The 27778-nt window shown below is 36.4% G+C and overlaps 2 protein-coding genes across 3 annotated transcripts in view; one reads left to right on the top strand and one right to left on the bottom strand.

The window, feature by feature from the left end:
- Positions 1 to 16236, top strand: part of LOC134844967 (mucin-3B-like) — a 121807-nt gene extending 105571 nt beyond the window's left edge. Inside the window, exons 62-71 of the mRNA XM_063861795.1 lie at positions 6548 to 6724; positions 7154 to 7279; positions 7585 to 7837; positions 9821 to 9887; positions 10403 to 10558; positions 11392 to 11518; positions 12148 to 12471; positions 12849 to 13228; positions 15299 to 15464; positions 15641 to 16236. Of these exons, the coding sequence (XP_063717865.1) occupies positions 6548 to 6724; positions 7154 to 7279; positions 7585 to 7837; positions 9821 to 9887; positions 10403 to 10558; positions 11392 to 11518; positions 12148 to 12471; positions 12849 to 13228; positions 15299 to 15464; positions 15641 to 15981 (2117 nt within the window). The 3' untranslated portion in view covers positions 15982 to 16236. The remainder of the gene's footprint in view (positions 1 to 6547; positions 6725 to 7153; positions 7280 to 7584; positions 7838 to 9820; positions 9888 to 10402; positions 10559 to 11391; positions 11519 to 12147; positions 12472 to 12848; positions 13229 to 15298; positions 15465 to 15640) is intronic.
- Positions 16237 to 25328: 9092 nt separating this feature from the next.
- LOC134845266 (protein PALS2-like) overlaps positions 25329 to 27778 on the bottom strand; it is a 187557-nt gene continuing 185107 nt past the window's right edge. For both annotated transcript variants that reach the window (XM_063862212.1, XM_063862211.1), the window contains one exon: positions 25329 to 26380. In XM_063862212.1, the coding sequence (XP_063718282.1) occupies positions 26204 to 26380 (177 nt within the window). In that variant the 3' untranslated portion in view covers positions 25329 to 26203. The remainder of the gene's footprint in view (positions 26381 to 27778) is intronic.

Here is a 27778-nt window from a genome sequence, read left to right as displayed (position 1 = left end):
CAGACTAATTGTGAAAAAACTGAGATCTTTTTTAAAATATGAAATGTCAGTTGAGATGAAAAAAAATAGCTGGCTGAGAAAGACAACCATCTAATGAATAAATAGCCATCAGAGAAAATCTATCCAAAAATTTTCAGTCTACAACCTACTTCAACCCATCGTTTGACAACCTTTTTAAAACAATTATATCACACGAGACTCCAAGTCACGTTATGAATAAAAAAATCTTATTTTTTAAGTTATTGTAAGATCTCTGCAAACTAGCATTGTAGCCATTTGTAGTCCGGTGCCTAACTTTGCTTCCATTGTTACTATTTCTGCCTCGTTTCGGTTCTGAGGTAGATCGGTTTCGGTTAGCTGGCTGATTGACAACATTTCATTTCATATGTAAATCAACGGTAATTATCGGAAATTACAAGTCAACACAGAATATCGAACTGTCATAAATTTCGGTATTTAAAATCAGAATTCATTAGTTACGACCTTGGTTTTTCTCTTCTCGCTATGAATTCTAACAAAAAAATCCTCGCCCCCCCCCCACAACCAGACGAGAAGAGGTGAGAGCTCCAAAGTCAGCAGAGACAGCTCTCGTATCCAGGAACTGCTCCTGTTTGGGTCGGCGGACCATATTGCTGCCTCGTTTCGGTTCTGAGGTAGATCGGTTTTGGTTAGCTGGCTGATTGACAACATTTCATTTCATACATTAATTAACCGTAATTGTCAGAAAGTCAACACAGAATATCGAAATGTCATAAATTTCGGTAAGTAAAAGCAGAATTCAATTCATAAATTACGCAAAATGAAATCACTGTTAAATCGATTTTAAAACAGCGCCTTAAAAATTCTGAACTTTGTTTTGATCTTTCAATTTTTTGATTTTTCACACACTGTTTTTCGTTCACCAAAAAAATTCATTAGTTACGACCTTGCTTTTTGCTAAGAATTCTAGCGAGAAAAATTGCAAAAACTAGCATGCTGAATAACGCCAATTCAAACATAATTGATTTTTATACATTACAATCAAAATTATGATAATCTTCATAATCTTAACATTGATGCCTGTTCTTTGTCTTTGGTTTGAACTCTTAATAATGGTGCACTGTCACAGTTGATTTCGAATTCAGTGGAACCAATTTCAAGCTTAAAAACTAAATCAGTTTCGCTCTAGCAAGCTTCGAATTTTTTTGATTTTAGAGGGATGATGTAAAATTTTAAAACAAATTAAGTTTGACGATTAATATGCCCGTGTTGCTTTCCTCACATCTAACGCAACTGAATTGCCAAGCAGCAAAAACAAACCTAGATGCATCTCACTTGCAATTATTTGCTATTTTATACGGTTTTCATTCAAATCTTCTCATCACACAGGGCAGAAAAACAAGTTGAAAAAGTAACAAATTACTCGGAATGGGTCGAGTGATATATCATATTAATCCTTTTCCGTCGTGATTCAAATGGCTTTGAACAGTTAGCAAAAATTTATCACAGTGTCTAAAAAAGCGGCTATAAGTTTTTAAGTTTTAGTCTACTTTCCGGCGAATAGGCTTTCAAAAAGACAATTTTTCATATAAGTAGTGGAACATTTAATCTAATCCAGTGCAACTAGTTTGGATGATTCATTTAGCGCTTACCTGGCAAAAACTGTTTTGTTCTTACATTGAAAAATACTCAAAAAAATACTTTAAAATTACATCAAAAATTACTCACAAAATATATAATTTTTCTCTGAAATGTTCTTCCAATTTTTTGTTTTTCCTTCACTATTGAATAAAACTAGCTAATAAGACGTCTAATCCACCTAGGTGCTGCGCGTTTTTATAGTTTTCTCATCACAAATAAAAGACGGACTTTGATTGAAAACAAAGAATTTTGTATTCTATTTTTTTAAGTGGGGTCGGAAAACTCTGTGCTACCCTACTTGTTTTCTCTATTTGTATAGTATTTTTATAATCTTTATGTTCTACTAAAAACATAAGACTCAAAAATTGTCTAGCGTTTTAAAAGATTCAGTAATGTCAAATTGTAAAGACCTCTAATCAAAATGAAAACAATTTTATTGAAGTCCATAAAGATGACTAATTCCAAAATTTTAATGGAAAAGAACCGGAAAGAAAAATTTGTGTAGAAAAAACAAAAGAGTTAATTTTTGAAAAACCGCAGCGAAGTTAGGCGAAATTAGAAAACGAGGCGATAATCCATCAATATTTTCATGTTCATATGTACACAACACTCAAAAACTAAAAATCGTACGACTAAAATTGCAGAAAGAATTTGGTTAACTAAAGAAAAAAATTTTAAAATTATTTTATGTATATCTTATATCGTAAATTAACAGCTACTGTTAGCACATTTCTCTAGTTCTACATTGTATTGTAAAATCTTCAAAGAATGAAAAAAAAAATTTATTGAAAAAAAAATCAATTTATTGAAGGCTGCAGAAACAATTATTTGCTCTTTGTAGTTTTCGAAGAAAGGCTTTTTCAATGTTCTATTTGGCTAAACTAAACAAACTCATTCATAAGCTTAACAAAGACTGTGATAGCTACCAATAATGCAAATACCTATTTAAATCCTATCAAAAACTCGCATGTTTTTTAATTCTGACAGGATATTTTTCATCTAAATATCAAAGCATACAATTCCTTAGGTAAATTTGAGGAACAAAATTTAAGGAAAAAAATTTAAGGAAACATTTATTGAGGCATAAATTTATAAAAGATCTAAAAAGATTAACTCTGTTTGGAATAATGAATTGGAAGTTGCACATCACATCACGTCTGCCACATCGTTATCAAGTAATTTTTGATTGAATTTGATTTAAGGTTTTAGCTGAGTTTTTAAAATAACAAGGATAGCCGGTTACTGTGCAAATAGCACAGAATATTCCAATCACATTCTTAAAAAAGACAAAGTTTTTATCGTTTTTCTGCGTGGTATGATAAAAAGACCTGAACGAAAAAATTTTTGTAGAAATATAACAAGAAAAACGAAAAAAAATTGTAAAAAAAATTTGAATCTTTGACGTGTTTGATTACAAAACGGCACTAAAAACACCAAAAATTAACTTCAATTAAGTAGCACTACGTTTTCACGGCTTCAATTAAGCATAAATAAGCTATTTTAATCCTGCACGCGCACCTTGTTAGCTCAAAATTTTTTTAACTTTGTTAATGTCGTTCGAATCACGACCGGAAGGGCTTTTATAAATTATATCAATCGAACTAATGCGATATTTTTTGCAGTACCTGCATCTGATTTGCGCGGAAAACAAAAAGAAATAAGCCTGCTCGCTGGCTTTCGTCGCTCGACATTAGACAAAAAATCAAAGTTCCCAACCGGAGTTACGACGGAAAGGGCTTTATTATGATATATCACTCAACCCGGAGGAATCATTTGTTGTGGTACCTAATTTTGTGTGAAAATCGAAAGGACAAAAAAACTAAAACAACCGGTTACAAAATTCCTTCCCGTTTTCAATGGTCGGAACAACAGTAGTCTTACACATACTCACAAAGATCAAACTCACCAGTCATAAGACCCCTCAAGGAGGTGCCTCATTAAAGAACACTTCTATGAACTAAGTTGAGAAGCAAAAAAACTAATTCGTTTTTTTTTTGTGTTTAAATAGCACTTTTTCTTTTTTCAAAACTACCAGGAAAAAGTTATCACCACTTTTTTTTAGAGTTTATGCACTTAAACATCTTTACCGATTGGTTTGATTTCACCGGTTTCAAGCTTAACACTTTTAGGCTGCGAGCGCGATTTATTTAAAATAGATTATTGATTAAACTTCCGCATAACTCAAAATTGAATGTTCAATAATTTGATAAACAACTGCTGAAAAGTTGGTCTGGGAGTTTTTCAATAAATTGATCAAATTGTTGTTTAAAAATTGCTCGAAGAAATTGCCTTTGCATCGAAAAAATTTTGTTCAAATTTGCTTACGATGATTTATATAAAAATCAAAATACTATCTGATATGTTAGTTTTTGCAAATTTTTGATAAATTCTCGGTGAAAAGTTCCCAAAAAAAAACATTTCTGGTTTAATAAAATATTCCATTAAACCTAGCTGACATAATCTGTCGGTAAGTTTGTCGCAGACAATCAATACGCTAATTGAATCAGATCTTGATGTCTACAACTACTAGGTACTTGAAAAGTTTGTTTCATTCTTAGAAGCGAAGCAGAGAGTCCTACCACCTGCAATACCACACAACATACCATGATAAACTAGAAGGCATAAATTAAGAAGAAAGCCGCTTAGTCACAAAACGCATATGAAAAATCGAGAAAAACTAGATCTACCAAAAATAACTGGGTCATATCTGGGTCTCAAATTGTCTTGAGTTGGAAAATTGATAGTTAAGTTTGCATCGAAAGAAAATTTATAACTGGTAACAAAACCGATCATTTTTGGGCAGAAACCCGTTGCACCACAAAATATATTGAAAAAACCTCAAAAGACTCTTTGAAAACAATACAATAACTCCTCCAAAGACTCGCACGCATGAAAAACTTGTTTCGATCCTCTAATGGCGTAACATGATGCCACTAAACCAATCAAGTATGAGCTGAGCTGAGAGCTTTGAGCCCAGTAAAAAAAAACAGAAAAAAGGAACTTTTTTCCATACCGGAGTTGGTAAAATCACGAAACGTACTTTTTTCTGAACCAGAGGTAGTAACAATAAAATCAAATTGCATAGAGAACTGATTTCTGATATGCAGACATGGTCAGCAGTTATCTGTTGGTTGACGAAAGTGCTGATTTGAGAAAGCAATTCAGTGATTCTGTTGGGTAAGTTGCTTACAAAAAAATGTATGTTCCGAATTGATAACGCTTGCTTATCGCAAACGTAAAAGTTGCAGGCGTAATAATTTTGTGGATATTAATCGACAGAGTTAACAGCTTCAAAAAAAATACTGTAAATTTCAAAAAACAAAAATTTTAAAAAGTGAAACAAAAGTTCCTCGAAAAATTACCCAAAAAACTACCCGCATTACATAACTACCTCCGCCAATTCGACTTTAGAAATGGCATTCGGACATTTCGAAGAAGGTTGAACTTTCAAAAAAATCGAGCTATGGGAACTAAGCCGACAAATAAACAGGACTCGAGTCCGAAAAAGTATAGAATTTATAGTTTGAGGAAACAAAACATATGCCGGTCGGATTTGAACCACATGTTTTTGTCGCCTTAAGCAGGTGTTAACTTTACGCCCGATGTGCTGAACATTTAATTTATATTGAAGTTTTTATGAAGCAAGTTGAAACACGCGTAACATTCTCACATGCTAAATCTTGTAAGCAAAGTTGTTTTTGTGAAAAAAAGTCCTTGTACCCGGTTGCAACACCCTCGATAATCACAAGGGTAACAAAGTATTGGTCCTTATAACAATATAACAAACTCAAGAGTTAAACTTCTAATCTTTTCCCTGTTTTCCTGTTTCTGCATGCCCTTTCTTCAGCCTCCACCTCGCGAAAAGTGATATCATGCAGTTAGAACGATTTGGATAACTGCGCGCACTCAGTAAAAAGAGAAATTAATCAATTATATTATAATTATAATCGTACTTTTAGCAAAATTATAATTAGTTATAGGCACCAATTTTAGATGTTTAAATGATTTATAATCTATTATAATGATAACCTTTTGGTGACATTTCAATAATTTATAATCAATTATAATTGATTATATTTTTTCCGGAAATCACTTATAATCCTTCTTTCTAACAAAATATTATCTCACAAAAAACTCAAATATAATGGATTATAATTTAGCTATTCTGCATGAAAACACAGAAAAAATCAAATTTAATTTAAGTTTAATTTATAAACAGGGGCGGATCTAGGATTTTCTCGAGGATCTAGGACTTTCTCGAGGGCTTGTAAATTTTGTCGACCTTTTTTTTGGATCGACCAAACTGATTTTCCGAGCTCTCTCAAAGCATTAAAAAGACCCTGTTTTGGTTTTATTTTCTGCGCCGCAGGCAAAGTTTTGAAAAAACAGGCCAAAAAAGGCGTTTTTAGGCGTTTTTTAAGGAAATTTTGACCGAAAAGTAGCGTTTTTCGGTCATCCCTCCCCCCACCCCCTCTAAATCCCCCCTGGCTATTTCGATTACAGGATTTCGATTAAAAGGATTTTTAATGTTTAGAGAAAAAGTAACATTATAATCCATTTTTAATCGAGCGACAATTAATCTGTTCCTCGCAATATTATCGTTTTATAAAAATGGAACTAAATTATAACCAGTTTACGGACTTGAGAATCGAACCATATTTCCCGAGCAAATTTATTTTACGTCAATGGAATTCAACTAATGAGGGGACCATTAATTGAAGTCCTCCTTTTTGAAACGGGTAGGCGACATGTAAGCATGTAGATAGTGATAGTAACTTGGTTTTTCTTATTTTTTCGCCAATCACAATCGAGCATTATTTATAAATGCAGTACTGAGCAGTTTCGAAAAAAAAGTTGTTTGGAAATTCTTTACTTATTTACTTGTTTTCGGTGGGAATCTATTTTTGAAACACGAGTATGTTTTTAGTGTGCATTGACCTTGAAAGAAACCTGACATGTGGCGACTTCTTCTTCGGCTCGTGGAGTCTCAACTGCGACGAGAGGGACTTAGCCGCCCCCTCAATCAGCAACAACTGCATGATGGAGTGTGACCCCCTCAACGTCACAGTACATGTCTGTGCCGGAACATGCACCCCCGATGAGTGTACGAGCAATACTACTTTTTTATTATAATTTTAGCTAAGCAGCCAGAAGCCTAACCCAAAGATGAATTATTTAGGCAAAAACGCTATGACTTTATGACTTAGTTTATTAGTGTTGACCTTGTAAATTGAAGCTCATGTGTGAATTTCGAACATGCCAACATCAGATTGCTTGCAAGTACTTCTACCATTTGCACAATAATGTTTGCTACGGAAAAACCCGCAATCAAAGCTTGTGTTTTACAGCGAGGCCTTGTTGCTACGCAGACTCTACAGTTTTTCAAGTCTTTTTTTCCTTAATTTTCTGGTCAGTTTTTTTAAGTTTGGGTTGTATCGTTTTTTTTTGAAGATTTTTCTCCAGAGTATCTGCTACATTTTGCAGCAGCAACAAAATATTCTGCAGCTAAACTACAACTTGCATTGGATTGTAGGTGACGCGGGTGCCGGCAAGGAACTCGTGGAAGACAAGGGTCAAAACTGGTGTCAGTACACTTGTTTCGGAGCCACCAACCCTGAATTGTGCGCTGCCGGAGCTTCCGAAGACTACGTACCTACAGGCACGAGCTATCATTTTTTGTATTTGCGATATCATTGAAACTGAAAACAAGTTTTATTTACACGTATTTTTTGTCAAAAATCTAGCATCGTAGCATCATATAAAAAAAAAAGATTTTTTTTCGAGGAATATTGTAGCATAGCTACATTTTTTTATTTTAAAATGAATTTATGAATTTTTTTTGAAAATAACCTAAAATGGCTTATTAGTCTCTCGAACGATGTATGCTTTGGAGGAAAAAAGTATTTGGTTCCATATTGGGTGGGGGTAGGTGTTTATATTCTCATGAGAACCATCTGCCGACAGGATTGACGCCCGACTACAAGTGTGTATGTGCCGAGGGCACATATTACGACATGGTAACCGAGAGCTGCGTGTCTAAGGACGAGTGCTCGTGCAGTTTGCCTCTGATGCTTCTGGACCGATCAGTGTCAGCTCTGGAACTGGCCGCATTCACCGGATCAAAGGCGGCATGGAATGTGATACAACTGTTCGCAGCTGATGAGATCGATATGGACGACTGTGCATTGACTCCTGAACTGGGAATACCTTGTCACTTGTTCGTAAAATTACAAAAATTCACCTTGAAAAACTGTACACACAATATCCAATTTCTGAAATGAATACTCCATGGTCGCTCTAGTCCGTTTAAAGTGGCTTAAGCTGGGCAAGTCTCTCCTAAAGTTTAGAAAAGACTCACCTTAAAGCTATGATCGAAATGGACTTTTGTTTCCCAGTTGTCTTTTCGTCATCAGTTATCAAGACTGTTGATTTTGGCTCCGTGAAACCAAATTTCATGCACATTGAGGTGAGTTCAAGTGTGGTAAGAAAACCAAGCTATTTGGGTCGTGATTTGGATTAAGGAAAATCAAAAACACATCACGCAATTTCGAGAAAAGTGGGTGTAAACATTTTCAGTATTCAGATTAAATTAGACGAAGTTTGATGAATTTTGACGATTTTGTTGATATCTCAATTCAATTCAGCTGAAATTATGAAGTGTTTTCATTTTGGTTCCTCAGTTCTTTCACCTAAATTAGTCAATGTTTAATCAAAAATTGGCAGTAAACTATAAAAAAAAAAATCTTCGAATTTTTGGGGAAAAAAAATCGACATTTTTTACTCGTTTTTGAATTTTTTTTCTGTAAATTGAGTTTTTTGCTTAAATAATTGTAGTTGGACCATTCTGCGCTTTTTGCACACCATTCAGTTGTCCTTGTTTTCTTCTAAAGTTTCTATAAACCTGACAGAAAAAAAATCGAAAGCCCAGGCTGAAATTTGGAAAACCATCAAACTGAATGAAAAAACAAAGACCGGTCAAAAATTGGATCAAAAGTAACTTTTCAAGAAACCGACCAGAGGATTAAATCCGGATTATTCTTCTCGCTAAGAAAAGCGAGTAGGAAAATGTCAACAGAATTACGCTCAAGTAACATCGCATAAATTCAAATTTGAATCTTTATAATCAAGTCGAAATTTTATTTTAAAAAAAAGTAAATTATTGGAAAAATCAATCTGTGCAATACATCTCAATCAGAACGCGAAAATCTAGAGTCATTTTTTTCAAGATTAGTGGGCCAAACATTTTTTACAGCCTCTGTAGACACAGGCAACCCAGTTTTTTACTTAATAAGAAGACCGGGGATACCTTACTAAGGACTGGAGCCATTAAAAGTACTATCAACTTCAGAAATGCTAATTGATACTGGCTATGCAGAATAGAATAAGAAAACTATCAAGCTACTCGTTACTCTGATAATAATATATATCGTCTCTCGGTTGGCATTTTCAATCAGCAAAAAATTTAATCTTTGAGAATAGGACCAGACGCTTACTTGGTCTCGATCTGCAAAATTCCCTGGGAGTGCAAATTACCCAATCCAGCAGGCGCGTATTCGATAAATATCATCACCTTTAATACCTTGTATTGAGATCAAGAAACCCATCGAAGAAAGACCTATTGTAAGACTTAACAAATGGATCAGTGACCCTTATGCACCATGTACCAGAAATATTAGAAAGTTAAGCTCGACATCCGGTTTTCGAAGCACCCAACCCTCAAACTTTGATAAAAATTTACATTAATCCCGCAAATCGCAAATCGAGAAAAAAATTTTAAACATTTTCTGGAAAAATAGTCAGCGGTACTCCTTTTAATTAATCAACAAAAATTTCACTACCCAACAATTCCCTTCGACCACAGCCAAATCAACTCTAGACTCAATTCCTTCTAAATCAGTAGACAGCCCCCTAAAAATGACCTTTATTATCGATCACACTCAATGCTTGCTTGATTTATAAAGGACTGCTAAAATTCTCTTGTTTTAGCCATTCAATTATAAAATGCTCTGTGGATTTAAGTCAAGAAATAAGGAAAATATTTTAAAAAAAGTTGTTGTTTTTCTTGATCAGGATTTTGCACTGCTATGCTTTTGCAGGGTATGTTTATTTTTTGCAGTGATAATAGTCGTCGGAACACTCTGTGCTATCTACATAGTAACCAATTACTCCTCTTTAATTTTCATTGATGTTTTTTTTTCAGCAAGTGTGATGCGGGAAAGATGAACGTGACTTATGGATGCAGATGCAGCTACAACGGAGTAGAATATGTAAGTCATCTATCACCAGTCTAGCTAACCTCGTTCACGGATTATAAGTCATTAGTTGGTATTTAAACCAGGCGAAGTATGAACCAGCTATCATATCAAATAACTGAAACTATTGAGCAGTTATATTGTAATTTTTTAATAATTGTATCAGTTGAGAAGAATCAAACAATTATCTGCACAAATGAACCAAATATCCGGCTAGTTTATACGCTGCTCATTTTTGGTTCGTTTATGAATTGGCTTGTTTTTTACACCTTAGAATTCGTTGTTTCTAAAAAAAATTGCTCAAAATTCAATAACCGAGGTTCTAATTTCCAAGCATGCTTTTCATATCATAAGTGTTTCATCAACTTTTCAGCTTATTACTCGATATCTTGTTCTTAAAAGTTGCCGCAAATATTCGAAGCATGATAACGCTAGCTTCATAGAGATGAAAAACAAAGCAAAAAAATGCAACAAAAAGATTTTTGGCAAGTGTATGAAGAATTGGTTGCAATAGTGATTGTGATTTTTAGGGAGTGGGTGAGACCATTATGAACTTCACCGTTCCTGATGCGGAGATGAGCAAGGCGAAGGACAGCGACTGTATGGAGGCTATTTGTGCAGATGAGTACGGAACAATCGACTACATATCCTCCGAGACTGACGTCACCCTCGAGGAGTGCCAGGAGGTAGGAAGTCTCAAATAAAACCGCCACCTCAACTCCATAAACCTGGAATCTGAAAAAAAGAGAGGAAAATTGAAAATTTTCATGATAATGTTTCGACCATAAGGCTGTGCATTAATTAGCTCAGCGCGTCTGATCGATTTCGATCGATTAGTTGTAAAAGTCGTTTGATTATCGATTATTTACTTCTTCATGAAAATCAAGCTCCAAAAAAAACAGAAAACTCAAGCTTTCCAATTATTTGACGCAGATTTTCAAAAAATCGATTTTCCAAAAAATCCAAGAAAGAACAATTTTTTGGAATAAGGTGTTCTCGTATTTACAATGTTACAGGCGTCAGAATAGTGTCATCCACTCGAAATCCACAGTAGGTGTTACACCTCAATTCAATTATGAGTTTTCATCCAAAAAATTTTCAGCCAAAAAAGTATTTGATTTCTGCAGATTTTGGGAGCGCGCACCAAAAAGCAAGATTTTTTTTGTGAAAACCGTCCAAAAAAAAAACAAAAATGCCTCCCATAAACAGCCAAAAATGCCATTTTTGGTTTTTTTTTTTCAATTAGTTCAATGTGGCGCAGAAAAATTTGAAAAAAAACAGGGTCTTTAAAGTTTTTAGGGGACTTCAGATGATCATTTTGGTCGACCTAAAATTGGTTCGAAAACTTCTGGGAAATATAACCTCCTCCATCGAGAAAATTTTAGATCCGTCCCTGTCAATATAGTTAAAATGTATTGAATTACATGTGTGACTCTTTGGTATAATTTATGGCTTAAGTTTTTAATTTATTTTGGCATCAGTATGATTGATTTAATGACGACTCTATGTTTTTTAACAGATGTATAAGGACGAGACAGGCACAGTGATGATACAACAAGAGAAGTGTGGAACCAGGTGTGCGCTGATTGAAGTGTGCTGCGATTTACACCACGATGTTCGCAACCTCACTACTACATTCGAAGACAGTGAGTCATTGTACATAAAGACACAATTAAATTAACCCCCAAATCCCACCCATCTTCCCGTCCTCAATTCTGTTTCGTCCTCAGTTCATTTATATCCCAGCTCCCATTATGGTCAAGGTCTATTAGCGGCATCAATTGTTGGTCGGAAAGCCATAAAGTTTTTGAAGGTGTCTTAGCTGCCTTTCAATACTATAGGTGAGAGGAAGAGGTTTATCTCTATACGCTCAAAAAGGACTAAAAAACCAAAGGCATCCTTCCATTTCATACGTCGCGATACGTGTGAAATATCGATACTCTTTTTGCAGCTAGACCAAATTTTCCGAGTAGAAGTAACAAACGCTTGATCTGAACGAATCTAAACGAATCTCTTGATCTGAACAAACTCGTAGTCTGAACGAGTCTCATTTGATTAGGACGACTGTTTTTTAAAAGCTCTTACTCAATCATTCAAATAATTAGTTAAATCCTTCAATCGTTCATATTTGATAATTTCTTTACTGCCAACACAAAACACAATTGATCTCAGATCACTATTGCTTGTTTTTTTTGCGGAATCCACCATTGTTGGATTAAAAGTGTGTATAGATGCATTTAAATAATTATTCTCAAGGTTTGATGGGTTTTTTCAGCCAACGATGACGGCGAGTCCGAGATGTTCCTGTGCGAAAGCAGCGACCTTGTTCCGATCGCCTGGTGTGAGGGAGAGTGCGGCAGGAGTACCTCAATCATGGACCTATTCCACGCCGATCGGAACCCTGACGAGGAGTGCAACTGCTGCAAGTCGAAGGAGATCATCAAAAAGACAGTGGAGTTCAAATGTTTGGTGTTCAAAACTGAACTTGTGTTGGCCAATGACGGTATGGAGTCGCTTCCAGTGTTGCGCAGGGATGTTATCGTGAACAGAGATGTCCCGGTAGCACAGAAGGAGTGTCTGTGCAACATGTGTGATGAGGGTTAGCATCCAAAATATTTGTCTCTTCTTTTCCGGATATTTCTTCATAACTCAATCAGTCTTATGCTTGTATTATGCTGGCTTCTTCAAACTCAGCAATACTTTAAATGCTTCATTAACGTTTAAAAAATCCAAATATAGTTCTAATATTCCTGCAATTTTCTGTTATGAATGAAGCCTTAGCAGCTTTTTTGTTTCGATTTTTAAGAAATGGACCAACTTTCATGATGAAACGTAATATCTATTTAAGTGTACGAGACTACATATATTGTTCAATTAAATTAACTTGCTAGATGATGTAAGATAAAAGATAATACAATAATAAACATGATATTATAATGAAATGATGGAATGCGGCTAGATATCTTTTGTTTCCAGCTGATAACGTGACCGTTAACACGGCCGAGACGGGAGTGGTGGATGACTTCCGATTCTCGTTCTGGGATTACCAGACCGCGTCTCCATTGAAGAATTGTCGCTTCCAGTTCGACGGAGCCAACGTCACATCCTCTGGAACCCTCTCAGGGAGCCAATCTGTGGATGTAGCTGTGGTCTACATTGGCGACCAGTACTCTGTAGATTGCCCGGGCTACTTCCCAGTGGAGGGCACGATTAACCAACGCGATATCCAGCAGGGATCCCACTACTTCGACATGGTCCAGCAACCAGCTGAAAATGACACTCTGTTCTCGCTGCAATGGACGGTCGCAAATGACGTTAGTCTGGATATCTACTTCATCTGCGAAGACACTTTCGAGGTACGTATATCATAGTTTTGTAGCTCTGAAGGAAATCAAACCAGCTCACTGAACTCACGGCCTACTAATTTTTGCAACTCAACATCTAAAAATTTCGCAGAACAGAAACTAAGAAATTACGAGCCACGATGTCAGCTGATTTAATTGGATTTCAGTTTAGTCATTAATTTGTAATCAATCATACTTCTGTTTTGATCCTAAAAAAAGCATTTTGCCAAACACGGAGGGGGGGGGGGGGGGGGGGATTGGGGTACCGGTGGCAGATTTTTCCACGAGGCCATCTATTCGATACTACTTTACTCCATTAGTGGCCAAACAACACGTGGTGTTTATGCCGAGTAAAAAACAGTCAAAAAGCCATATTTACCAGCAAGTGGCCGGAATAATAATTTTTGTTAGTCACTCGCAGAGCGGTGTCAATCATCATGGTTGATCTGAAAAAAATCAACGTCAAATACCCACAATAGCAATGGCAGTTTTTGAATTAAATGCCAATTTTTAGATCGAAAAGAAAAATTGCTTCTCATCTCTTCGTTGAACTTGAAATTATGGTTTTTTATCAGAAAAAAAATCAAAAAAAGTTGGTTGGAATTGCAGTGTGATAGCAAAGATCAGATATTTTATTCAAATATGTTTTGATAAAGTACAACCAAATCAAATTTTAATTTATAATACAACAAAACGTGTTGTAAGGTTAGTTGAATTTTGCCTTGTTACAAGAAGGACTTTGTGAAACTGTACTCAAAGTTTGATTGAACTGAGCAATTTGTTTTCAAATATATGACGGATTGGTGATTAACTATTTAAATAATTGTTCCGACCGTTTGAAAAATGCGGAGGATCTTTGTATTCGCCTGTGTTTTTTTTTTCTTCCTTTTTTTTCTCCAAACATTTGAAAAATGTGCAGGAGCTTTGTTTTCGGGCATTATGAGGCCAAACTGTGCACTGGATAGGAGCACAGTTTTGTGTCTGTATGTTCCTGGCTTCCAGAGACAAGTCATTAAACATGTTAAAATTTTGTCGGAACAATCAAAGAAAATCAAAGAACAAAAGAAGAGCAACAATGAAAGATCAGTGTCGAGAAAAACCGGTTTACAACTTTTGATTTTTGGTCTATTTTTGAGAAAATAAAGTCAGCGTACAGCCTTACAGAAGCTTATTCAAGCCGTGAAAACTTATTTGTACTCGAGCAAAGTTAATTTATAGAGTTTCCTAGTGCCATATTGAGAATCAAAATTTCAAAATTTCAAAAAAACTACGAAAAATTTAGAAAAAATTTATGAAATTTTTTATAATTCTATTCTATTCTATTCTGTTCTATTCAATTTTATTAAAACTTTTCAGTCTTCTTCTACAAAAGCTGTTTTCCAATTCGCCAATTTGACTATGACAGTCGAGTATGCCTAAATTCTGTTTTTTCGTACAGATCTTTTTAGCGTTTTACACAGAAAAATGACACCAATTTGAAAAACAAATTGACTATGGTTGGAACATTCTGTGCTATTTGCACAATAACCGGCTACCCTTTTTTCAACTAGGTTTTTCTTTAATTATAGATGAATATGTTTGAATATAATTACTCATTAAGGCAATGAGCTCTCGTACGGGCCTATGAAATCGAATTCCTACCATCAATAGGCTTTTCAATTTTTAGTTTAGTCATAATGAAAAATTACATATAAATCGTTCAGTTTTTTCATGATAATAGTTTTAGCTAATAGGCAGTGGAAATTGTTGATTCTTTTGTCTGTTCCCTCAAGTCATAAATTATTTTCGATCGAGCTTGAAGTAATTACTTTGATGTATCATGAGTTCACTTCATAATGCGAGTTGTTTTTGTTCTTTAGGAAGTGGAGAAACGCACTTTTTTTATATGAAAAATGATTTTTTTTTTCGGATGAAAATGACGTTTTGAAAAAATTTATAATCAAAGACTTTTTCAGCATTTACATAGAATTGCTGAGCACTGGTGGCTTGAAGATTTGCAATTTTGAGTGAACCAAGTAAAAACGGCTCATAATTATTTTTCATAGCACTGAACTGAGAGTAACAATTATTTTTCTGTAACAGGGTGAAGCAATAGTGCTGAAGGGAGACATTGCCGCGGGCGAGACTGGGTGCGAGGGGTCTAAGGCCACAGTCTCTCACGACTCCAGTTCGGGAGTGATAGCCGAAGAGATTCTCCTCAAAAACACACCTCAGAAGGATCTCAGAGTGCTCGTAGCCAGATACGACAGTGAGTCCACAACTGTTTTCCTTGTTTTTTTCTTGCCTCATTTTTTTGGCCGCTTAAAAAATTTCCCTCGAAAAATTTGGTTTTGAAATCATTATTTCAGCTTGTATTTTTATGAAAATTTTTTTATGAGGGTCAAAAATTTTCAGCTGTTTTACACAAATTGATAATTTTTACAGAAATAAATAAGAATGGCGAGCAGGCAGAGAAGCCCACAGGCGCCATTTTGAAGAGGTACAGTCACGATGGCCTGGTACCTGGATCCACATCTAAGATCAGCTTCATTGAGGAGGATGACATCACCATCATCGGTTTCATGTACGGAACCCGATTCATCCGACAGTCTGAATTCTTTGCGTCGGCCAAGAACGACTACCTACCAGTACTTATTGACTCGATGGCTGCTGCCTTCGATATCGGACAGAGCTCCTTTGATCATCAAGCGAACGTCGAGGAGGTGTTCCACAATGTCGAGGCCATTCAAGATGCGAACCCCTTCTTCGGAGCATACGACTACTAGACGTGGAAAAAAGCCGCAAAGTAACAAAAAAATGCGCGATTAGCAATACTATTTTTCTAGGATTCGGAAATCGGTTAAAGATTTAAAAATACTTGACTGACTCACTCGAAGAATCTGAATCACTTGACTCCACAACTGAAACTGCCGACCTCAGTTAAAGATTTACTGCACTAGATAGATTAAAGGGGGCGGTTACTCTACCAAATTTTGACCATATGACCATTGAAGACGAATGAATTGAAACTGTTGACTCAACCTGTTTTTTTTTTCTTCAAAAAGTGTCATATTGATTTTTGAGACTTTTACCAAAATTAGAGCAAGTATAATTTCGGTCGACATATGAATGGGTCACAGCAGACAACGTCTTTTTAGCATACTGACATGATTTGTATTTTGCCTGATACGAAATTTGATTTAGGATCGTCTTGAGGAATTACACCTGATTATATCCGCCCCAACTTAGTTACCCACAGTCTGTTTAATATTTCACTGTAAAGACGTCTGAATAATCAACCCAAAAACAAAATATTTTGATAGACCAAAAAAAATTGACACAAAAATGGGATCTACAATCCCCAACTAGTTACCAGCACACTGTGCTTTCTGCTTATCCTTATAAAACACACTTTATCCGAACCACTATCACGTAATGCAAGCTATCATTTCAGTTTTCGATTAACGTTTACCTGATATGCGTGGTTGGTGCTGGACCTCTGAAGCAGTCTCAGTGAAAGCACTTCACATTAAATCAACGCAAAATGGGAGTTTGAGCTCGCATTTCATTAAGAAGAAGACAAATTGATTTATCTGATTTAAGTTTAGCACCAAATAAGTTAGAGCAGAAAACATACGCAAGGCACCTGAGAGGACAGCTAACAAATCAATACGGAATCACTTGATTTGATCCCTAAACGAAAAAATCCCTATATGAACGAAAAGGTAGACTTTTATCAAACACACGTAAGATATTAAACAAATTATTAGGCACTATTAATTAGGTATTATTATTATTTAGTTTAGGCTTTCCGCGAAAAACTAAGTTTGCAAGGTAAGTTGTAATTATAGAAAAATGGGTGTTTGCGCATAGGTCTGATTCATTTACCAAAGCTTTTTAGATGAAATTTCAGAAACCCTTGACGCAGCAAAAAAGTCCGGATCTTACACACAGCAAAATGACTATCCATGTTGTACTAAATGAACAACATTCAAAAATTCAAATTCATTTTTTTGCAGACATTTTTTGAAATTTGATTCCCAAAATGGCGTTTTCAATAGTCGTAACAATAACTTACCAGGGTTTTTGCAGAAAAAATCAATTAAACAGCGTTTTTTTTTTTCAAAAAAAAAAAAACAAGTTTTATTGTTTTTCTCACAGTTGTTCACTTTACGGTAAAAAAAATGCTATTTTTTCCCTCATTTTAGCCGCTTTTTGCTTATATTAATTTTCCATCAGTCATTCCTGTCGTTGGGAGTTTTCTAGCTGAGTGCAATATCAACTAAAACTATTTAAAAACCCCGCCTCATTGAGGAGCTTGAGCGGTAAAAAACTTTCGGAGTTCAGTCTGTATTTAGACAACCGCATCTTCATACTCGTCAGTAAGCAGACAAATACTAAAGTACCAACTCAGAATCAAATTGAGAAAGAAACTAATAATTGATCATTAATTAATTCATTAGTTTGCTTTCTCATCTCGATTTTCTGATTTGTTAATATAGTGTTTGTCTGCTTACTGACAAGTCTGATTACTCGGTTGTCTAAATACTCCTATGTTACCAAACTTTAAAAGTACTTTAACCAAGTAAATTAAGTTTTTAGCGGTAAACAATTTCATATGATAAACACCGTTTTTTTATTCTGTTTTAATAACGAGTTTTTTGTCTTGTTTTAAAACATTTACTCTCCCAGCCCTACAACTTGAACTTTAGGCATGCTTTAGAATATTGAGAATCACATAGTTTATTCTAGATCAGAGAAAACAAAGTTCCGGAAAACAAATTTTGCAGAATGCGACTAAAAACCTCAAATTTGACGTAAAACAGTAACTCTATCGTTGATGCTTATTTCGTAGATTTTGCCCTGGGTTACTACAAAAGCATTGCCCCCAAAACTGCTCCAACGCGTTTCAATTTTTTCTTAGGTGTTAATGAAAAACACGAAAAAAAAATAAAAATTTAATTAACCTTAGATGTACTTGCCAACCAAATCACGACTGTCTATAAGCTTGATTCAACAAACAGAACACTAGTTTATCAAAACCGGATGATTTTTGCTTTTCAAACTTGTGATTTTCGGTTTGATTTCTAGTAGATCCATTTTATCCCCTTATGATTTTCACTATTTGCTTTCACTGATGAGCAAAAGCAGTTTTCATTAGTTATGATTTCCCCATACTTAACTCAGTAATTTTTACCTTAGCCTTCAGTCGCGTACACTGAAAAAAAATGGATACTTAATTTTGATGCGCTCAAGTTTTCCAAAATAATAAAACAACAATTTGTTTTTTCTCTGGAGAACAATTATTTCTGTTGAAGTAGTGGAATGTATAGAAGAAAAAGAATAATTGTAAAGCAATTGTAAGGCATCAAATCTAAATCTTACTGCAGCTTTCTGTTTTAGCTCGTACCAGACGATAGAGATCGCAAGGTCACGACAGCAGGTCCCCAGACAGAAAGAAACAAACTTATATAACTTACATAAACTCAAACTGGTCCCTATCTCATTCGGGCAACCACAAATAAATTTTAAAACGTAGATGTAAAATTTATCAACTCATCAATTTAGCCAAAGTTTTAATGAACAGTTTTAGTTTCAACTTTAGTTTTCAGGCATGCTTGCCAAACCTCTCCCTAAGGTTTTTTCCTTTTTCTCTCATTTGTGTTCGATCCGGTGAATCATCACTCCACCCATTTTGTCGACTGCTCTCCGTTGTCACGTCGATCTGCGCGTTGCGTCCTCACCCAGCTTCTTTTTATTACCGACGGTTTTTGGTGTCTGTTCCCTATCCGTTCCCGACGGTTCGTTCTTTCCGATCGCCGCAGTTTTCTCGGTTTCGCCCGCGCGCCCCACGACTGCCCATTCGCTATCCTCATCTTCGTCACTTTTTTCTTCGCTGTTCTCGACAATTCGATTTTTCTTTGTTTTTCGCGCTCGTTTCGTATCTTCATCTTCGCTGTACTCGACTATTCGATTTTTCTTCGTTTTTCGCACTTGTTCTATTTCTAATTGGTCCTTTTCCGCTTGCCTCTTAAGCTTCGTAGGCTTGCTTGGACCCGGGGTGTTAGCGTCGGTCCCTTTCTCAATTCGGCTTTCTTCAGCCGCCGTTCTAAATGAAAGACCACTTCGCCTTAGTAACGAACCTTTTTTCATTTGCAGCGTGTGTTTTGTTAATTTTCAATTTTAATGGTAAACGTCTATACCTTCTTGGGTCCTTTGGGTCCGTTTTCCCGGTCTTCTGATATACCGTCGTGGTACTGGTTTTGTGCCGTTTTAACCACTCTGGTGCCTTGGGCAACTCTCGTGCCTTGGGATCCACCACCTCTGTGGCCTTAGGATCCACTTCTGTCTCGATCACGTCATTCTCATCCAAACCCCTTGGGGTTTTACGGTTTTCCGGGGCGTACACGAGATCACTACGTTTCTCCCAATCGAGATTTAATTTCACATCAGGTAGACCACTCGCCTTGTCTAAACAAGATAGATTCTGGTCAATGACAATTTTCCAATTTAGATTTTTCAATGATGGCTTTTTCGTCAAATTTCGAAGGGCCGTATTTGCTTCTCTTCTATGATAGGCCTCAAATGGCGCTGGCTTAGTCTTAGAATGCGAACAAATCGTAAAGCACTCAGGGCACGGGATATCATTAATCCAAATTTATAAATTTTATTTTCCTGGAGATATTATAGAACGTAGTTTTTTATCGAGACAATTGTCCTTTCGACCATCCCCGTAGCACGATGGTCCTTAACCGGAGATTTTATAAATTCAATGCCCTCATAATTACAGAAGTTTTGTGCCTCATTCGAGAAAAACGCAGTTGTTTGATCCATATGTAATTTCCTTGAGTGCCCATGTGTAATTATGTACTTCCTTAGGAATTTTATTACAATTTTAGACTAGAAACTGGAACAGACATAAGCCGACGGCCAATGCGAAAACGTATCTACTGCTACTAGAACATTTTTCTTCCGACCCAGTACATAATTTACCGGACCCCAGAAATCTAATTGAACCAAATCAATAGGTTCCCTGGGCACATAGGTGTCCCCCATATCATTTTTTGGAATGTCCGGTTTAAGATTTTTACCTGCTTCTAGGTAGCTTTTACAATATTTGGTTGTGGCCGCAAGGTTTCTATGCATAAGCGGTATCCAGACGTTCTTCGCCGCCGCAAACATTTTATCCCACCCATGATGGTTGTGATGCAATCGGTTTAACACTGCTGACGACATATCCTTCGGTATGGCCAGCCGGCCATCCATCCACAAGCAGTTTTCGCGCACAGCAAAATTGTAGAAATGTTGTGCGTAATATTGCCCCAATCTAATAATGGTGTCCTTGGCCCGTGGGTCCTTGTCTCGGATTGCGTCGCGGATCTTCTTAAATATCTGGTCCTTTTCCAAGTCGGCTTCAAATAGTTTCAAATTTAGAATCTCAGGGTAATTAATTTTCTTAACTACTCGACTATCAGTAGGCACTATTGAATAAATCCATTTATCACTTTGCACAAAGGGATAAGATAATCCTGGGAACTGATGGGGGAATGAAATGACAGTGCTTAACTTTTTCGAATTATTCGGTTTCGGAATAACTTTATCTGGCGGTATTACTTCTATATCAGAATCAGAACTTAAGCTCGGCGGCTGGTTTAATCGATTTAAAGCTACATTGAGATTTACATTTCCGGAATGAGTGGAGGTATTAACAATAGCTGAAGGTGTTTTCGAATCGCTTTTCTCGGGTGAATTTTTTGATGAATACTTTTCGTAATATTCCTTTAAGATCACAACTTGATTTTACGTACTGAGAACAAGGTCTGATTTTCTCGGGTCGGAATTTGCATATTTCCGCCGGTATGCAAATATCTCGATTCTGATTGGCTAACCATCGGTTGCATGAAACCACGCCCTCTAGTGAGCACGTGTGCTCACGGTGAATCTTTGCATATTCAATTTTTCTTTTAATTTCATTGGCTACAACTTTTCTCTTTGAGTAGGAACATGACTGTCCGCCCTCTACCGTCGGGTTTTTCCTAACTTGATTCACTCTTTGACTCCCAGGCTTTAACTGGTCTTTAGGTTTCAATGCATCGTTGATCTTTTTTATTTTCGCTATTGTAAAACTTTCATCGTAATGACTTATCTCAGGCGCCGCTGCAGATGGAAACTGAGACAAATAGTCTGCCATTCCCATTTTCGGCCCCTGTCAACGTTCAACTTTAAAGTCGTATGGCACCAGTCGATCATACCATCGAGTTAACCGACTAAAGAATGTTTTATTTCCTTTTGGGGAAGAATTTATTAGTGTAAGCAACGCCTTGTGCTCTGCTATAACTGTAAAATAACGTCCATAGATATAGTTTCGAAAATGTTCCGTAGCCCACACTACCGCGAGTAATTCTATCTCGTTCGTAGAATACTTTTTCTCGGCCGGATTAAGATACCGTGACGCAAACGAAATCGGGTGCCAACCGGAGGCGCTGTACTGTTTTAACACGGCCCCTAGGCCATCGTGACTAGCATCACAAATTATCCTAGTTTCACGGTGAATATGAAAATGTCAAAGTTCTACAATGTTTTTCACTAGCGATTTTAGTTGTTGATACGCGTTCTCGCAATTCGGCGTCCAGACAAAATCGTTGTTCTGACTGAGTAATGGTCTTACTGGTGCGCTCACTTCAGCGATTTTTGGCAAAAGTTTATGCAAACTGTGCATCGAATCCATTAGTGACTTTAATTGCTTTCTAGATTTTGGGGTTTTCAAATCTTCTACCGTTTATGTTTTCCGGACTAATGGCGCGATGCCATTTTCCCCAATTCGAAACTCTAACTATTTACACTCGGTTTTTGCAAATTCGCATTTCCGTGTTTTCAAAGAAACGTTTGATACGTCCAATTTCTTCAATATTTTTTCCACTAATGCAATATGCTCTATTTTTGCTCCCTTCGACGCAATTAGGATATCATCGATGAAAGCATTTGCCTGAGGAAATTCCTTAAGTAAATTATCAATGACTTTTTGAAGCTCCGCCGGCATTGATGTGAGCCCGTAAAACCGTTTTTAAAACAATATGTTCCCGTCGATTTTCCGCCGACTAGTGAAAAATTGCATTGCTCGCTTGCCTTTTGTTCCAAGGAAACTTGTCCGTACGCGTAAGTGAAATCCAAAGTTGTAAAGTGTACATCCCCTGCTTTTCGTTCTGCAATTAATTGACTTATTCCTATTATGGCATTTGGTACCTATTCTTGTGTACTTGCTTGTTCAGTTCTCTTGATTCTCATGCCATTTTTTGATACTTCCACCTTTTTTTACTGTGATTACTATAGGAGAGACAAATTTCTTATCCAAACATTTTTGTACTTTGATGATAAGACCTTCTTTTATCAATCGATCAATTTCCTTGTCTACTTTATCTTGTAGACTGAAAGGCACTCGACGCCCTTTTTATTGTATCGGCTTTAGATTTTCAAAAAACTCGGCTCTTACTTTAGCGTTTCGGATTTTCCCTGTTCTGGTAAATAAATTTGGCTACCACTTAGAGAAATATGTTTGTAATTCATCATATTCCTCCTCTTCCTGACTGCTCCCTTCCCCCGTGATTCCCATCTTTTCTCGTCCTCTCCACTGGTTAGTACCTCTTCTAACTCCCCTGCATGTGCGTTTAAAATGTCCCAATTTCGACACGCATTACATGTTGCTCCCTTTGCAGGACAACTCGCAATATGATCGAGAAAAAAATTCGGCGCGTCACAATTATAACACCTACGGTTACTTCCGCCGCTCCCACTGCTTGATCTTTGTGTATATTTTCCGCGTCCCCCGCGAGCTCGAGCTCTGAAATATCCCTGTCCCCTTCTGATATTTTTAACTGGCTCCTGTTTGATGGTTATCGGCGGCGCGAACGAGGCCGGTTTTCCGGTGTAGGATTTTTATGCACGTTCACCTCGCTCATAGGACAGTGCAATCCTGAAAACCTCCTCCGGTAACTTTGTTGATCGTGATAATTCTCTTTGGCAATCCGATTCCCGCATGTTAATAATAAAAACATCACGAACATTTTCGCCCGCGTTAGCAAAATCACACCTGCCCGCAAGAGCGCTTAATTATGCCAGGAATTTTCCAAACGTTTCATTTTCCCTCTGCTTTCTTCCATAGAAGAGTCCCCTCTCATGTGTCACATTTCGCTCGCGTTTGAAGACATTTTGCATTTCGTCCAATACCCGTGGGTACCTTTCCGTTTTAACATTTACCGCCGGTTTTCGGGCTTTAAATATCCTTTACGCTTCGTCTCCAATACAGAGATTTAGGTAAGACTTCAACTTCTTTTCCGCCTCGATACGATTTTTCCCATTTACATCCTCTGGCAACGCTGCAATGGCCGCCGCATTTAACGTACGCACAAAATAAAAATCATCAGGGTCAAAGTCATATTTTGCGATCATGCCCCAGCGGAACTTTATGATCCACTCCTCCCAGTAGATTGGGGGTTCTGGCGTCCGTGCGTCCCAGAATGATAGTATATTAAGCGGATTTTCCCACTCCTTTTCGTTCCGCTGGCTAATTTCGAGAATCATCTTTAAACTTTGTGCGAATACTTTTTGAGATGAAATTCAAGACAAACAATAAGGCCACAAGTTAAAAAAGACTGCAAAAACCTAAATTTCAATGTTAAACCTTTTGATGATTCTTTCAAACTTACCTTTTATTCATCATTTAGTTTATTCTTCAACCTTAGCCAACTATGTATCAGTAAAAAGACGAGAAACAATAAAAGCAATTTTTTCAGTAAAATCAACCAAAACCTAGAGTCGCATAAATGATTTAGAACGAGCCTCAGCAATAAGTGTCCAAATAAACAGTTTTTGAGAAAAACAGGACTGCGCTGAAGGTCCTGACTGTCCCTTCGTTACGCTGGAGAAATGAGTTTTTCCTTCTTTTTCATCCCCCAAACGCTATGTAAATACAGAAAAATGTATTTAGCTTCTTTTTTCATATTATTAAGACCAAATTGCTGGCCTTCATTCTAATTCGATCCAACTTGCAGATTTAAAGTAAGTTATGACTGGTACTTTTTTGATAGAAGTAACCCATTTTGAGAAAATTGCATCAAAAATAAGCTTTGTTTTTCGCTGGGAAAAATGAAAAAAAATTCCATTTGCAAAACTAGACGTCAATCTTGTTTTTCGCTACCGTTATCTCTTTGCTATTCGATAGTGGAGTTTGACTTCCTTTGAACAAAGGAAATGAACAAAATCTAAAATGAAACCAAAAGTCAAACCGCGAAAAAGTAATTTAGAGCCTGAACAAATTTTTAAGTCTCTCTGAAAAAAGGGAAAAACATCAAGAAGACCTCTGAACACTCTGAACTATGTTCATCGAGTCGTGATTATGGCTTTGAAGCTTTTATTTTAAGAAAAATTTACAGTCGACATTTTTTGAAAAAAAACACTATTTTGAGAAAAGTAATTAATTGATCAGTTTTCATACCATGGGGAATTCTGAAATGAAACTCCACTTTCGAAATTAGAATACGATCACATTGTCTTGTAACAAAGTGTCTTTTTAGCATGGGAATTTAACTGAACATGAAAGGAATTTAAAAAACAAACCCCATATCAATATATCACAAGTAACCCAGTTAGACTAGCAGTTAACAGGAAAACATCGGGATTAACAACGCTCGCTTTTTTTATAAACAGCCCCCGTTCCTGTTCAGTGCAGGATCAACCAATGTAGGACGAGGTCAGCCATTTCGACGCAGCCGGTCCCACCTTGAGGAGACGGATGACTCTGGGACCCATCCAATCGTGACCGAAGTGGGATTCGAATGCTCGACCCTCGTGATGAGACATGTGCCTTACCCAACTCGGCCACGGCTGCTCAACACGCTCGCTAATGTAAAGCGTAACCCGTATGGGTCTCACTATTTGGAGCTATCCGCATGTCCGAAAATTTTCAACAAATCAAAGTCATCTAGGCTATCAAAATTGGAGGATTTTCACGCCTATATTTATTGAATTCATGAATACAGAATTTCTGCTTTACATAAATTCCGGTCATTCGCTCCTTCGGGGCACGACGGATTCCCCCTGACTATACTCTCAATTTTGCTGCCACTTAAAAAGACAGTTGAGAGGAAATTTAATTATAGTCCGAATAGATCTGGGAGGAGGAAAGTACAAGTACAAAAGAAGAGATAAAGAGAAGGCCATAGAAGATGTCTGTCGGGTGATCAAATATCGTTTCACACCATCTTCAAAAACGCTTTTTGTTACTAAATTTGGACTAATCTACAAATCACAATTAGAGAATTTCTCCACAAGATTAAAAGAATTAGACCTTGCTCAACCATAGTGTCAAACAGATAGCTATAGTAGTTACAAAGTTACAAATGTTTAGAGCAAGATGATAATACTTATAGCCATTACATAAAATTAGGGTATTTTAAAAGAGTATTTAAAATACAATTGAAAATGAACAGAAAATTTAGTCAGTTGATATGTGAAAATGGAAAGATATATCACGACATATAGAATGCTCATATAAAAGTGATAAAAAATAAGCTAATTCTTTAACTCCGACAATGGATCAAACAGCTAGACCCAAGAAACCACAATTATTTGCAGAAAAATCCATTTCACGAGGAAAAAGTATGATAGCCTATTAAATAGACCATCAAACAGGGCAATTACATAAAACCGTTGGTTTTCGACGTTGGCATAGAAGCGTTTGCATACCATGAAGTGGAAGCAATATTACATTTTGGACAAAATTTACAAAGAATAGTCAGGAAAATAGTTTTTCTTTCTGCATTGAAGTTCATTTGCTGCATATGGATGATTTGTAACCATTTTGTGCTCCACCATTTCTTGGATTCTGATTGCTGCATTGGTTGTGTAATATGAGACGTTGTGTTACGCTACTTCATTAGCCTGTCTATGTGGGGTTCATGATTGAGATGAGGAGGGCGTTTGGGTTCGACGGGGGGGGGGATGTCTTCTCCCCTACAACACCCATTTAACAGGCACCCATTGGTACTCGGAGGAAAGGCGAGCGATGGCTTCACAAAGCGTCCTGAACGTCAGTTCCGGTTCCTCGTTTTCAATCTTCAGGTCTATGTACTGACGGAACTCCTGCTCCAGACGCTTGCTTTCTTCAACCGTCTTCATAAGATCATGATCCTAAACCAATTGAAAATATATTTCACTTAAACAAGGATTGCGGGTTCGAAAGTGCTTGTGTACTATGATTAACAATGTGATCCTTTTAAATTAAGCCATAGCTTACTTAAGCTTACAAGATAGCCAAACAACAGTCAGCCACCTTTTCAAGTCAAGCTTCCGATATAACATCGAGAGAACAAACTTTTAATAGCTTCCATTGAAACGAAAACCACATGTCCTAAAAGAAAATTTACCTCGTTAACTACTATTTAAGGTACTGAAACGCTGCATAGGTAAAAAAAAACAGCTAAGAGACAGTATGGAGGAAGAACCTGGCAACTCGAAAAAGAAACAGCAAAACAGATGACGGATTTTTTTTTGTTTTTCCTTTAAGCTTTTTGCCTTTTAACATTCGAATTTCAAGAACAGTTTGTGAACGTCACTTTTTTGATGAAAAAAACTCATTTTGAGAAAACTGGATCAATAGGTAAAGTTTTTATTCCGTTGAGAGATTTTTTCTTACTTTAGCAGATCAGTTTCAATAGACCTTCAAAAAGTGCATACATACCTAAAGGAAACCATAGACGAATTATCATATATGAAAGTACTTCGGTAGTTATTAGATCATTTTAAGACTTTTTCCTGAGAACAAAATTCATCAAGACCGATATAAGAGTCGTTCATTGACTTTTAAACCTGGCTTTGAAACTAATTTATGAACAAAATATGAATGAGATTTTCTTGATAAAACTAACAACTTTGAGCAAATTAATCAATCGGTAAGTTTTCATTACATGGGAAAATTTGATGTGAAAACCCACTTTCGAAGTTAGAAGACGATGCGAAATTTCAAAACTTTTGATGACTTTTCAAATTTGACAAGGAAAAACCGTGATATACTTCGTTGTAATAGGTGAAATAAAATTGAATTGAAAAAAAGTTAAAGTCAAAGCCTGAAAAATCATATTTCAGCTTGATTAAACTTTAAAACTTTCCTGTTATAAATCATCACGAGATTTATAAGACTTTTCATTCCGTTCACTGACTAAAAAAATAACTCAAAGCATAAATATTGGGGTTAACTTACTTCAAAAGTCAAAATAATAATTTTAACACAGTAAAACAATTAGAATAGCAGTTGTTAACACGAAAACATCGGGATTGATTACGATTTCAGTACATTGATGAACAACTACTTACACCGAACCATTTCTTGCTTAGAAAGCCATTCATCTACGTTACCTCTTTAACCTACGCACAACCAAGCATCAACAAATCAAGCAACAAAACCTGCAAGCTAGCAAAGGATCGATTAGATAGCTTTTAGAAACGACTTCTCAATGAGCACGCTCCCACCTTGATCAGCTATACCAAAGACAAAGAAAAGACTCTAAAAATGAACTCATGTTAATCTAA

This window comes from Symsagittifera roscoffensis, chromosome 4, assembly GCF_963678635.1.
Source record: "Symsagittifera roscoffensis chromosome 4, txSymRosc1.1, whole genome shotgun sequence".
NCBI lineage: Eukaryota > Metazoa > Xenacoelomorpha > Acoela > Convolutidae > Symsagittifera > Symsagittifera roscoffensis.
This window is presented reverse-complemented; position numbering and strand designations above follow the sequence as displayed.